This window comes from Anastrepha obliqua, chromosome 3 (assembly GCF_027943255.1).
Source record: "Anastrepha obliqua isolate idAnaObli1 chromosome 3, idAnaObli1_1.0, whole genome shotgun sequence".
Classification (NCBI taxonomy): domain Eukaryota; kingdom Metazoa; phylum Arthropoda; class Insecta; order Diptera; family Tephritidae; genus Anastrepha; species Anastrepha obliqua.
Genome location: NC_072894.1, coordinates 95,780,679 through 95,793,053, shown reverse-complemented (window position 1 = coordinate 95,793,053; position 12,375 = coordinate 95,780,679). Strand labels below are relative to the sequence as shown.

Here is a 12,375-nt window from a genome sequence, read left to right as displayed (position 1 = left end):
CTATATAGACGTACTCATACTTATGCATGTGTATGCAAATAAGTATTGAAAATAAGTTATACTTAAAATAACGGGTGATTTTTTAGCTATTATCTTTTTAAACAGTTGGTTTAAACAGCTGACGCACGTTTCGTGTTTTGTTTCACTGTCAAACATCTTCAGTTTGGTCTATAATTTAACCATGAATCGTCTTACAAACGAACAACGCTTGCAAATCATTGAATTTTATTATAAAAATGCGTGTTCTGTTAAGAAAGTTTAAGATCCACTTTTTATCGAAAAATTGTGTTCAGCGACGAAGCTCAATTTTGGATCAATGGGTACGTAAATAAGCAGAATTGACGATTTTGGAGTGAAGATCAGCCAGAAGAATTGCAAGAATTACCAATGTATCCAGAAAAGGTCACAGTTTGGTGCGGTTTATGGGCTGGAGGTATCATTGGACCGTACTGCTTCAAAGATGCTGCGAATCGTAACGTAACTGTGAATGGTGAGTGCTACCGTGAAATGATATCCAACTTTTTTTTACCCAAAATGCAAGAGCTTGACTTGCATGACATGTGGTTTCAGCAAGACGGTGCCACATGTCACACAACACGCGTAACAATGGACTTGTTGAGAGCCGAGTTCGGTGAACATTTTATTTCACGTTCGGGACCTGTCAATTGGCCACCCAGATCGTGCGATATAACGCCTTTAGATTATTTTTTATGGGACTATGTTAAAGCTCATGTCTACAGGTATTCAGACAAGCCTGCTTCAATTAACGCATTGGAAGACAAAATTAAAGCATTTATATGTGAGATACCGGCCGAAACATTGGAAAGAGTATGCCAAAATTGGACTAAGCGAATGGATCATTTGAAGCGATGTCGCGGTCAACATTGCATGAAATAATCTTCAAACATTAAATTATATGGACTGTACTATCGATTTAAATAAAAATTGCATGCATACTATTATTGTATAAACTATTTAATTGGCGCGTACACCCTTTTTGGGTGTTTGGCCGAGCTACTCCTCGTATTTGTGGTGTGCGTCTTGATGTTGTTCCACAAATGGAGGGACCTACAGTTTCAAGCCGACTCCGAACGGCAGATATTTTTATGAGCAGCTTTTTCATGGCAGAAATACACTCGGAGGCTTGCCATTGCCTGCCCAGAGGCCTCCGCTATTAGAAACATTTTTTTCTTAATTTTGGTGTTTTCACCGAGATTCGAACCAACGTTCTCTCTGTGTGCGAGGTAGCTTCACATGCCGGACATAAGTTTGGTATTTCAGGGTCAATTCTGGATAAATAAAGAGTTTAACGTGCTACAATATCCAGTACGTACTTGTGCCAGTGTTACGCAGGTCTCACGGGGAAGCTGGAGCTCTTCGTCTGCCATGGGTGGTGGTTCACTTGACGGGAGCTTATGATGGTGGTAACAGTCTCCCGGTGAATGTCGTTTAATGTCTGTCTAAACACTGTCTGGTCTAGTAGGTGTCCGTTTGTTTTGTCCTAGATCTTGGCGGCGTAGTGTAGTAGGTGTCTTCTGACGTGCCTGGGAGGCGGCTCAGGCTGAAGCAGGTGTCTGTAAGGGTGAAACCTACGGTAGGGCTTAGTGGGAGAAAGTTGGAGATTCCTCGCAGTGAAAAATCGAGAAGGATCGGTGAGGTATTTGTTCACTTTGGAGTACAGATCATCGATGTCATTGCCCGTCGCCATTATCATGCAGTCGTCAGCATATGTGACCAGGGGACTTCCTCTGGTGGTTGGGGGAGTTTCGAGATGTAGAAGTTGAACAGCAAGGGTGAAATGACAGCCCCCTGCGGAACACCTTGCTTAATCTTTCTCTGCTTTGATATTTGATCTCGAAAAATCACTGACGAGTGACGACCGCTTAGGTAGTTTGCGGACCACCTCTTCAGCCCTGGCGGGAGTGTCGACTAATAAATATCATCTAGTAGTTCCATCCAACGCTACTAGGACACTCCTCTCGCAGGGGCGGTTTTAGTTAAGCCCGCGGTTTATCTGGGCGTTTATGACGGCGAGTGCAGTAGGGGTGCTATTGACTAGGCGGCCAATGGCTTTAGATGATTTTGCTTTGTTAATGGCTGTTCTGGTGGCACGACGCTTGGTTCCGTCGGCCGGAGGATGCAGTGTAAAAAGTCGGCTAAAATAACTCGCGCATCTCTTCGGGTCCGACGAAGTACAACCGTTGAAGGTGATTACCACCTTTTCATTGTGCTTCGTCGCCGCCGCCGTAGCCGAATGGGTTGGTCCGTGATTACCATTCGGAATTCACAGAGAGGTCGTTGGTTCGAATCTCGGTGAAAGCAAAATTAATAAAAACATTTTTCTAATAGCGGTCGCCCCCCGGCAGGCAATGGCAAACCTCCGAGTGTACTTCTGCCATGAAAAAAGCTCCTCATAAAAATATCTGCCGTTCGGAGTCGGCTTGAAACTGTAGGTCCCTCCATTTGTGGAACAACATCAAGACGCACACCACAAATAGGAGGAGGAGCTCGGCCAAACACCTAACAGAAGTGTACGCGCCAATTATTTATTTTTTTTCATTGTGCTCCGTTGGGTTCGACAGAAACCTAACGATGGACCAGAGTTTACTCACATCAGTGGTGGAATTGTAGGTCTTCAGATGCTCAACCCATTTGGTCCGCCTATGTTGGTCTACCAGTTGCTGGATCTCCAAATTCAGCTCCCTTATCCCCGGGATCGACCTGGCGTAGGTGGTCACGCTCGTTTGCTAAACTGGCTGCTTCGGCTGGGAAATTGGGACGGATGTCTTTAAGCCTTTCAGCGCCGATGAAGCGGGCCGCAGCAGCTGTGAGCACCTTGCGGAATGCGCGTTCGCCTGCGCACACATCAGTAGGGACGGGAAGAGCGGCGAAGGTGTCTTCGGTGAATTCCGCGAAGCCGGCCCAATTAGCTTTGTTAAAGTTAATATAGGATCGGTGATTCGCGGAAAAGAAGTCGGCAGATCTCTCAATCGAGATGATAATGGGCAAGTGGTCTGATGCAAACAATAGCATAGGTCGCCAGGTTATGCTATTTATCAGACCAGCGCTATCGATTGTTATGTCAGGCGAGCTACTGCAATTGCCCACTACCCTGGTGGGGACGTCGTTGTTCACATTGCTGAATGTCGAAAGGTCTATCTGTTCTGCCAGTAGCTGTTCTCTACGATCGTTTGGCAGGCTTAAATGCCTTGAATCGTGATGCGCATTAAATTCACCTACAACCAGTCGGTGATATTCTGCCGGGCAGCAGGTGACAGGGGGTTTGTAGATTTTATATATAAAGGGTGGTTAAGTTTCAAAGGCTGGTGTTGATTTTGAATAAAAGACAATTTTTTTAGGAAATTATTCTCATTTCTCTTTATTATGATAATATTGGTATAGCTCAATTACGTATGGAATAAAATATTGGCCAAATGGCTGCCGAGGTCTCGGCGGTACACCTCCATCAGATGGTCAAAATTTTCAATGACTCTGAGGCATAATTGAGGTTCTATGCCGTTAATGTGCCGAATCAACTCATCCTTTAGCTCTTAAGTTGTTGCTGGCTTATCGACGTACACATTTTCTTTCAAATAACTCCAAAGAAAGAAGTCCAACGGTGTCGTTGACGTTTAGCCGTTGAGGTAACAGACGCTTGCTGGTGGGAGCAACACGTGGCCACATATAGTGTGGACCTCTTCCTATGAGACTTAAGGCCTGAACGGGTATTAAGGTGGCTCCACCCGTTGCACTTATTGCGCCTAACAGATGTGGAGTCCGGGTGGAGCGGTTTATGGCATACACAGCAATAGAATACTTCTGGCCCAGGGTTGTATTCGATAGCAGCCCTGAGTAGAAGTATTTGGAGCAAGATTGCTGCGAGGAGTTGTTCCTGTGACGTAAGGAGTGGGTTGATAGACTGTTCACTAGACAGGGCTAGTTTACTGGGGTGGCTGCCCTTGGTCTGGAAAACCCCGAGTCATTCACGTAACGTAGAACCGACTACCATGGGCATTGCAAATTTGTTGAAGAATTTCAGATTAAAAATTGGTTTGTTCTCAATATTTCGCATGTCGATTTAAATCTTTACGATGATTTCGATTCGCCACTGCTGTTATTACAATTCATCAAGCCCTGAGTATGTCGAGATTGATTTTGGATAAGTAGGACTTTAACCTGCTGGAAGATCCACTGCTCTGATCGCTTAATGAAAAACTTGTCCACGAGTTTTGTAAAAGAAAAAATAAGCAACAAAAAATTGGCTTGTACCAAACTTGCTTAAACCAGTGTTTCCAGATATGTATATAAAGGGATACTATACGAATTTTAGTTATTGTGAAAAATGTATATGCAGAATTGCAAACAAAAACACATTTAGGGTATATTAGAACTTCAATAATTGCGGCAGTATTGCTTTTTATAAGAAAGCATCATCTTGTAATCAAAAACTCGTATAAAATTGCAACACACGCGTCGACAACCTGTCGCTTATAATTAACAAAACAAACACAGTATGCATAAATTATGGTAGGCAATATTCTCGTACTTTATTATACAGGGTGGGCCATATAGCGTTTGTTTTTTGAACCACCTATTTTTTTGAGAATGGTAACACAAATGGCATGTCAAATGTGTTCATAATTTACGAAATGGAACGCTATACGCTTGAACAAAATTGGGAAATATTGAAAACCTATTTCCAAAGTGGTGAGTCATTCTTGGTAAATGGCGAGCGTTACCGTGACATGCTCAACGAGTTTTTGTTTCCAAAAATTGAAGAGGATGACATGGACGACATTTGGTTTCAACAGGACGGTGCAACTTATCACACTGCCAAAGCTACACTCGAACTTTTGGCTACTGTTTATGAATTCCGATATCAATTGGCCGCCTCGGAGCTGTGATTTAAGCCCGTTGGACTATTTTTTGTGGGGAGCTGTTAAAGACAAATGCTATGCGAACCATCCAGACACGATTCATGATTTAAAACACGAAAGCGAAGTTGCCATTCATGAAATTGGAGTCCAAACAATCGAAAATGTGATTAAAAATTGGGTTGATCGAATGGCCTGCTGTAAAGCCAGTCGTGGCAGTCATGTAAACGATATTATTTTTCATTCATAAATGACAATGTTCAATCTTCAAGGTAAAAAAAAGTTTGATAAAATATTAATCAGTGTTTTTTTTTATAGCCGATTCAAAAAGCAAATTTTACATGGCCTACCCTATATATATAGATTTAATTATCCATAGTTCTTTTCAACTCTTTTAAATATCACGTTGTAATCAAAATAACTTCTGCAGCAGCGAACCAACAGCAACAGAATAGCAAGCAGTAACAGAATTGCAATATTGCGGTAATTATTGGGTGGCTCGAATACATTTTAGCTTACAAATCGTTAAACATTCATTTTCTGTATATATTTTTCTGTTTTATTTACTGTTTTTCGCTCTCGTTGCACAGTGTCACGTCACCATATAAATGGCGGCCACAAATAGTAAACATGCTCCCATTTTAATGAAGCTTCGTTTATTGTCTGCATTCATTTAGAAAAGAAGAAATATGAAATATTGCTCATTGGCACGCCTCCCACACTTATGGGCGGAAGTGTTAAAAGGAATTCGTTTTTGAGTAAATTTAGTTTTTATATTTGATTTTTCTATAAACGCATAAATAAGCCCTTGATTTTGAAATATTTAGATTTTTGCATTTTAAAGGATTAAAAAGTATTTTTGTATTACAAAATATGATTTTTCGACAGTAAAGTAGTTCCAACAAACAAGTATTTATTATGATTCCGAAATTTATAACCATTTTCAAAAGAAAATGTGGTTTTGAAAGGTTGAAATGACTTATACCACTTTCAAAATTAACTGCATGAATTTATACATGACTTATAAAGCGTTTTTCAGTAAGAGCGCTTCAACTTTTTTTTTTTAATAAAACACAAACGGTTTGACTTTTTTAACTAATTTTTTTTTTTATTATCGAGTTTGAACATATATGTACATTTAAGTGTGAAATTCGATTTCTTTTGCATCACCACCGCGTGTACGTTTTACGAAGTCCAATCGTTGAACCCAATTTTCGACCACTCTTTTGCATAAATCAGCCGAAATTCCAGCAATTTCGCGTTCAATATTGGCTCTGAGCTCACAAATCGTCGCCGGCTTGTTACTGTAGACCAATGACTTCACATAACCCCAAAGAAAATAGTCTAGAGGCGTCAAATCACACGAGCGCGGCGGCCATTCGACCGGTCCATTTCTGGAAATAATGCGTCCATCGAACTTACTTTTCAACAAATCAATTGTAGCGTGTGCTGCGTGGCTTGTGGCCCCGTCCTGTTGAAACCACATGTCGTCTAAGTCCATACCATTCAATTGCGGCCAAAAATAATCGTTTATCATGTCGCGGTATCGATTTCCATTCACAGTAACGTGGCGATCGTTCTCGTCAACGAAAAAATATGGGCCAATTACGCCGCCGGCATGTAAACCGCACCAAACAGTGATTTTTTCGGGATGCAACGGTGCCTCATGAATCACGTGTGGATTGCTTTCTGCCCAGTAACGCATATTTTGCTTGTTGACAAAGCCATTGAGCCAAAAGTGAGCTTCATCACTGAAGATGATTTTTCGACTTTAAACTTTCTTAGCAGAACACGCATTTTTATAATAAAATTCAATGATTTGCAAGCGCTGCTCAAGTGTGTAGCGTTCCATGATGAAATGTATACTAATGAAATTTACAAATGGCAAGCGAAAAATAAAAAAAATTGCGTCGTTCGCCTTCCCTATCGGAAAAAAGTTGAAGCGCACCTATTGAAAAACGCCTTACCATCAAGGAAATATGTTTATTAGTAATTAACATTTTATTCAAACTCATTTCACTGTAACTAAGTAAATTATTCATTAGTATTTAGGGAAATAAAGTGTTTGTGAAAAATTGGTGGGATATAGGGTAGTAAACCCATAATATCTTTACGTTTTTCTTCTGCTATTGGTCTAATTGTTGTGTAATGGGAGCAAATCTATATTTTCGTATATTCAAGGTCTTCCTCTTTTAGGTAGAGGTCGAATACTTTGAATTCGGAATTGTCACCCAAGGAAGTTTTATAAAACATCTTACACTCGTATGCAGCATTTTTTAGAAATCTGATCCATTGTATTTTTAGCCAAGGCACAGCTTGCCCATTGGTGTTTTTCTTTCTATTATTCATTGATTATTTTAGTTGTTTTGTCGAAATGAAATCTTTCTGAGTCATTTGTACTACCAAAAATGGGTTTTACATACTTCTATTAAATTATAATATTGCTCAGATATGTATAAATAATTCGATTTTTTAATTTTAGTTTCTATCAAAAAAAAATCGCGATCATTTGACAAAAAAGAATGGCCGGATGCTATAAATTTATGATCAACATTACTATCAGATGACTGAACAATTTTTACCAAATTAAAGCTATGTTAATATTACGATTTTGTCCTGAGCAGGCATCACTGTATGCTATGACATGCTTTTGAATAGTAATATCCCGAATGTGCTTTAAGATGCAGGATGCAACTTCCTGTGATCCTCTTGAGGCGATTGTTTCATCCCATGCATACATTTTAACATTTTCATTGTGGAAATTATGAAACCCTAAATTATATACATACATGTTGCGCTTATAATAAGCTACCGAAACAGAAAGTTTTGGATACAGAAACAAATTCTGTTTTTCTAAACTGGCTAATTTCCAAAAATATTCAAAATTAGCTTTCCGGTCTTCATATCCGATTCCATTTATACATTTTTTGGAACAAAGGCAATCTTTATTTTCGAAAAGTTTACCACTCACATGCTTAGACTCTTTTGTTTCATATTCTTCTCCACTATTTATCTTAATTTTTCTTATATTTTGTGCATAATTACGTTGATTTCGTATCCTCTTTCTTGATTTCATGTTGCTTTCTTCCATGTGTAAGGGTTCCGAATTCACTTTTAAAATATGAACTGATTCATCTGAAGACGATATTAGTCTTATTCGTTTCGATTTCTTGCAAGCTTTACTTATACTTCTTCGCCGTATATGTCCACAATTAATTATAAATAGCACGTCTTTACATTAAAAGGATTACTTGATCATACCTGAACCGTTATCTGAAGACATGACAAAATTACTAATTATTTTGCCAAACTTTGTGAACAGACTGACTTATACCACTATTAAAAAAAAACACTAACAGTAACCGCGGCCGCCGAAGCATATGTATATAATCGTAGTACATAAATGAGTTCATCGGATTAATCTAGCCAAAAATGTCCAACTAATCTTAAGTGAACAAAAAAACCATGAAAATCTTTAAATATCTTAAAGCTGCTTTCGATTCGGCAAACACTCAGCGGTTTACAAATAAACTAAATTATTTTTTGCATACATTGGTAGCACTACATTATTTCAAAATTATTTGGCAAAGAAAAGAGCTGTGAAGAAATATATAGTGCACAGTGGAACACGTGTGGCCAATAATAGTAAAACTGAGACCAGTTAAACTAAGTTTAATATTTTGCTGAGGACCGATCAACAATACTTCACTAAAAAGATAACTAAAAATTCCTTACAATATCCTGTTTTCAATATAAAAATTCGTTCCTAAAGTTAGAAGTTAAAAAAAATGTTTTTTTTTTTCAAAAATTACTCCTTTTGTAAGTTGCCTTTAGAAGGCTGTAACTTTTTTATGTATGAATCAATTTTCTGTAATCAACTCTGAATATGCTTAGCCTTCTCTCACTTTCTCTCCCATTCACTTATTGCTCAGTTTCTGAGTATCAATTCATAAAAGGCATTAGGTGCAAATAAAGAAAAGGAGCAAATGAAAACTTTGACAACAAAAATAAAAGCACAAACATGTACAAGAAGTTTAAATATTGCCATCTGTTTGAGTATAGGTGTCGCAAAATTTATCATCCAAGTTGGTTTTTAAATAACTTTTTTACAAACTATTTTTTATTAGACCTTTAAGCGCTTCATTGCTTGTCTGTTTATATACTGCAGCTATTTAGTTCATAATTTGCAAAAATTATAAATTTCCAATTCAGAGATTAATTTTGTATCATAAATCAAAGTAATTTTCAATGGCTATTATTGATTTTTATTGTGGCGCCTGCCTTAACATGTTTTGAATTGATAGAAGCCTAATATAAAAAACTTTAAGAGCTAAGCGAAGATTGGAAAAAGTTCGCGAGCATGAGTTGAGGTTTTTTTTCAAAGCTACAAGAGTGTAGACGTGATTGGGAATTTTTTGGGAAAAGGTATAGCAATTGGCTCCAAGCCACAGTTGATGTTTTCAGATTTGAGCCCTTGATTTTGAAAAAAAAAAATTTTTTAAATCTAGTTTATCAGCTATTTCATATCAAATCCTAATCTGAAGAGATTAGCAGTATGCCCTGAAAATTAAGTCGATAAAATGTGTTTATTTTTTGGTTGGTAAACAAAATACGGTTATATATATACATATATAATTGGCGCGTACACTCTTTTTGGTGTGCGTCTTGATGTTGTTCCACAAAATGGGGGGACCTACAGTTTCAAGCCGAGTCCGAACGGCAGATATTTTTATGAGGAGCTTTTTCATGGCAGAAATACACTCGGAGGCAACCGGCGGGTCGATTTAAAAATCGCTCATTGCTCTGTGAAAATCCTATTCTAGGGATCAAAATAAGAAACTTTGCCGAAGGAACCACTCCTTTAAAACGAATTCTGATGTCCCCCAATTTGGGTCGAACTTTTGGGTAAGGGCATATTTTGAAAAATCCCACTTTGACCCATTTAGAGTACTCCAATCGTTTTAGAGGTATGGTTCCTTCGGCAAAGCTTCTTATTTTGATCCCTAGAATACGATTTTCACAGAGCAATGGGCAATTTTTTTGCCTCCCCACAAATCGACCCGGCCTAAGATATATGTATGTATATATAGATATAGGATGGAATGTTTGTAAACTGGATATGCATTTACTCGACACTTCAGATATTTGCCCCGTTAATAATAATTAATTAAGCCACTCAACAAAGGGCAAGGCGATCGGGTTACAGACGCTAATTGCTTTTACTTGAGACGAACAACGCTTTGCTTATGCTGAGGTGGCATATCACATAAAAGTTAACATTGGAAATTCATGGAAAATTCACTTTAACACGAATAACTTGTAAACTACCAAAAGTGAAAAAAGTGAAATTGAGCGCAAACACGAACGCCGCTGCTCCAGAGGCGCCCAGCTACATTTAATGCGCTGAGCCAACTTTGACGGCGTTGCACATACTTATACTCTTACATACATTCGTGCATTCATACCGCATACAAAAAAATACATGTTAGCATAAACACAAACATATGTATACATTACGGTACATAAATGAATTGTGTGTGCGTGTATGTGTGTGCGGTGTATAGATATGTACAGGCCGGCAAAACAACTTTTACTGCCACAGCCACCGTCAAATGTACTTGTTGCGCTGCTAATAGCCAAATGTCAAGGGGGCGGCGGTCGCGGCAAGTAAGGAGTGGTAACATACCAAGCGAGTGCACATTTACCTGCGATAGTTTGTTGCATTGGTTGCATGACCGGGTGCAGATTTGCCTGCATGGCGGTGGATTCATGTTTCGGAGGCTGCTCTTGCGATTGAGAAGCTGCTGCCTCCCTGTTTAATGCTACGTCCGCCGCCGCACTTATCGCATTCGAGTTGCCATTCGTAATGTTATCGGCTGGAGCCGATTCCTCCATAGCTGGCTTAACGGACACAACAACAACTGCACTTGGTGCTGCTGTATCAGAGGGAGCGGCATTAGCGGGGGTGGTGGGAGTGCTAACGCTTTCCATATTGTCGCTGGCACCAACATTTTCCACTTTGTTGCCGATTTCAATATCTTTTTCGTTTTCGGACGGCATGATTTCTAGAAATCTCACTTAATTCGATTTTTTAACTTTTTTGTTTCAACTTTTAGCTTTTAATCGTTTTGTGCAACGCTTTTGCTTTGTATGTCGCACGCAATTCTCCACTGCACACTAATTGCCGACAACACTTTGTGCAACCACGACAACAACACACTAAAAACAATAACAATGAACTATAGCAATTAATGCATATCCAGCGCCTTCTGTTTTACTTAATTAATTTATTTTTTTTTACGTTCTCTTAAATTAACCAACGCAAATGGTCTATGCACACACGTAATATAGGCAATCGATTTGAAAATTAACTGTGAAAACTATATTTGATTTGTTCAACGTGTTGCTATGAAAATACGAAAATTTATGATGGTGCAAACTGCCACGCGAACCAACACAGCGTTTTGATGGTTTTCCAGCGACTGAATCGGGCAGCTGTCGCTGTTTAGGCATGAAGCTCGCACAAGCCAAAAGCGATAGCCGTTAACAGCTCAACCACTAACCGTGTGTCTACCCGCCGTTCAATGCCTCTGGCAAATACAGCATCAGGCCGTGAAAATAGAAACGCTTTTTAAATAATTTTTGATTAACCCAGATAATTAATTTTTCATTTAAAACCCATTAATTTCTTGAACATTCTTGATACCACGTAGATTTAAGTATTAATACTTAGGGAATGCTACGTCAATTTTGAGACACTTGAAGAGTAAAAATGAATATTTTCAAAATATTGTTCATGAAGACTACAACAAACGCGTTTGAGGGCAACGGAAAACTTTGGCCTGGTATTTTCTTTTTGGGCTGATGGGCCATCAAAAAGATGGATCGCGTGCTCAAAAACTCCTTTGAGTGAGTGCTTGCATTTCCGTGGTCGAGAATGATTCGATTTTTGTGATTTATTTTCCGTATTTTTCTAAACACTTCTGGCGCGCAAATAGTTCAATATCTTACAGAATTTACCATACAATTATTCCTAGAAAACAAGCGCCAATTTGCTTGAAGTTTTACGTGCGCGAACATTTTTATTTGATTTGACTCGTCTTGAAACACCCATACAATGGATTGTTATTTAGTTAGATACGGTGCACTAGACAAGGCTAGTTTATTGGGGCGGCAACCCTTGGTCGTAGAACCGGCTGCCATGGGCATTTAAGGCAATTGGCCGGCCGGTTCTAAACTATGCCGTGCCTGTCTGGTCGCCAGTGGATAAAGCTTGAGACATGCCAAGTCACTGTTATTCGGACAGCGACGGGTTGCCTCCTGATGTCCTCTCTACAACACCTACATAAAAAGGCACAGAAGCTACCTGTAAAGGAGAACAACAAACTGCTCAGCCAACAGTTTCTGCTAGGGCGCTACCGCAAAGCCAGAACCATCTCCCAGATACATCAGGAGGCACCTCTTCAACTACGCCGACGAGATTCAGGACAAAACGAATCGA

At 39.2% G+C, this 12,375-nt stretch overlaps 1 protein-coding gene across 3 annotated transcripts in view; it reads right to left on the bottom strand.

Moving 5' to 3' along the window:
• The window catches only part of LOC129242699 (plasma membrane ascorbate-dependent reductase CYBRD1), a 53,199-nt gene that overhangs the window by 19,514 nt on the left and 21,310 nt on the right, over positions 1-12,375 (bottom strand). The window contains exon 1 of one of the 3 annotated variants that reach the window (XM_054879497.1): positions 10,580-11,343. The exons of the other annotated variants lie outside the window; for them this stretch is intronic. Coding sequence (XP_054735472.1) covers positions 10,580-10,934 — 355 coding nt within the window. The 5' untranslated portion in view covers positions 10,935-11,343. Of the gene's footprint in view, positions 1-10,579; positions 11,344-12,375 lie in introns of those variants that run through there. 3 annotated transcript variants of the gene reach the window in all.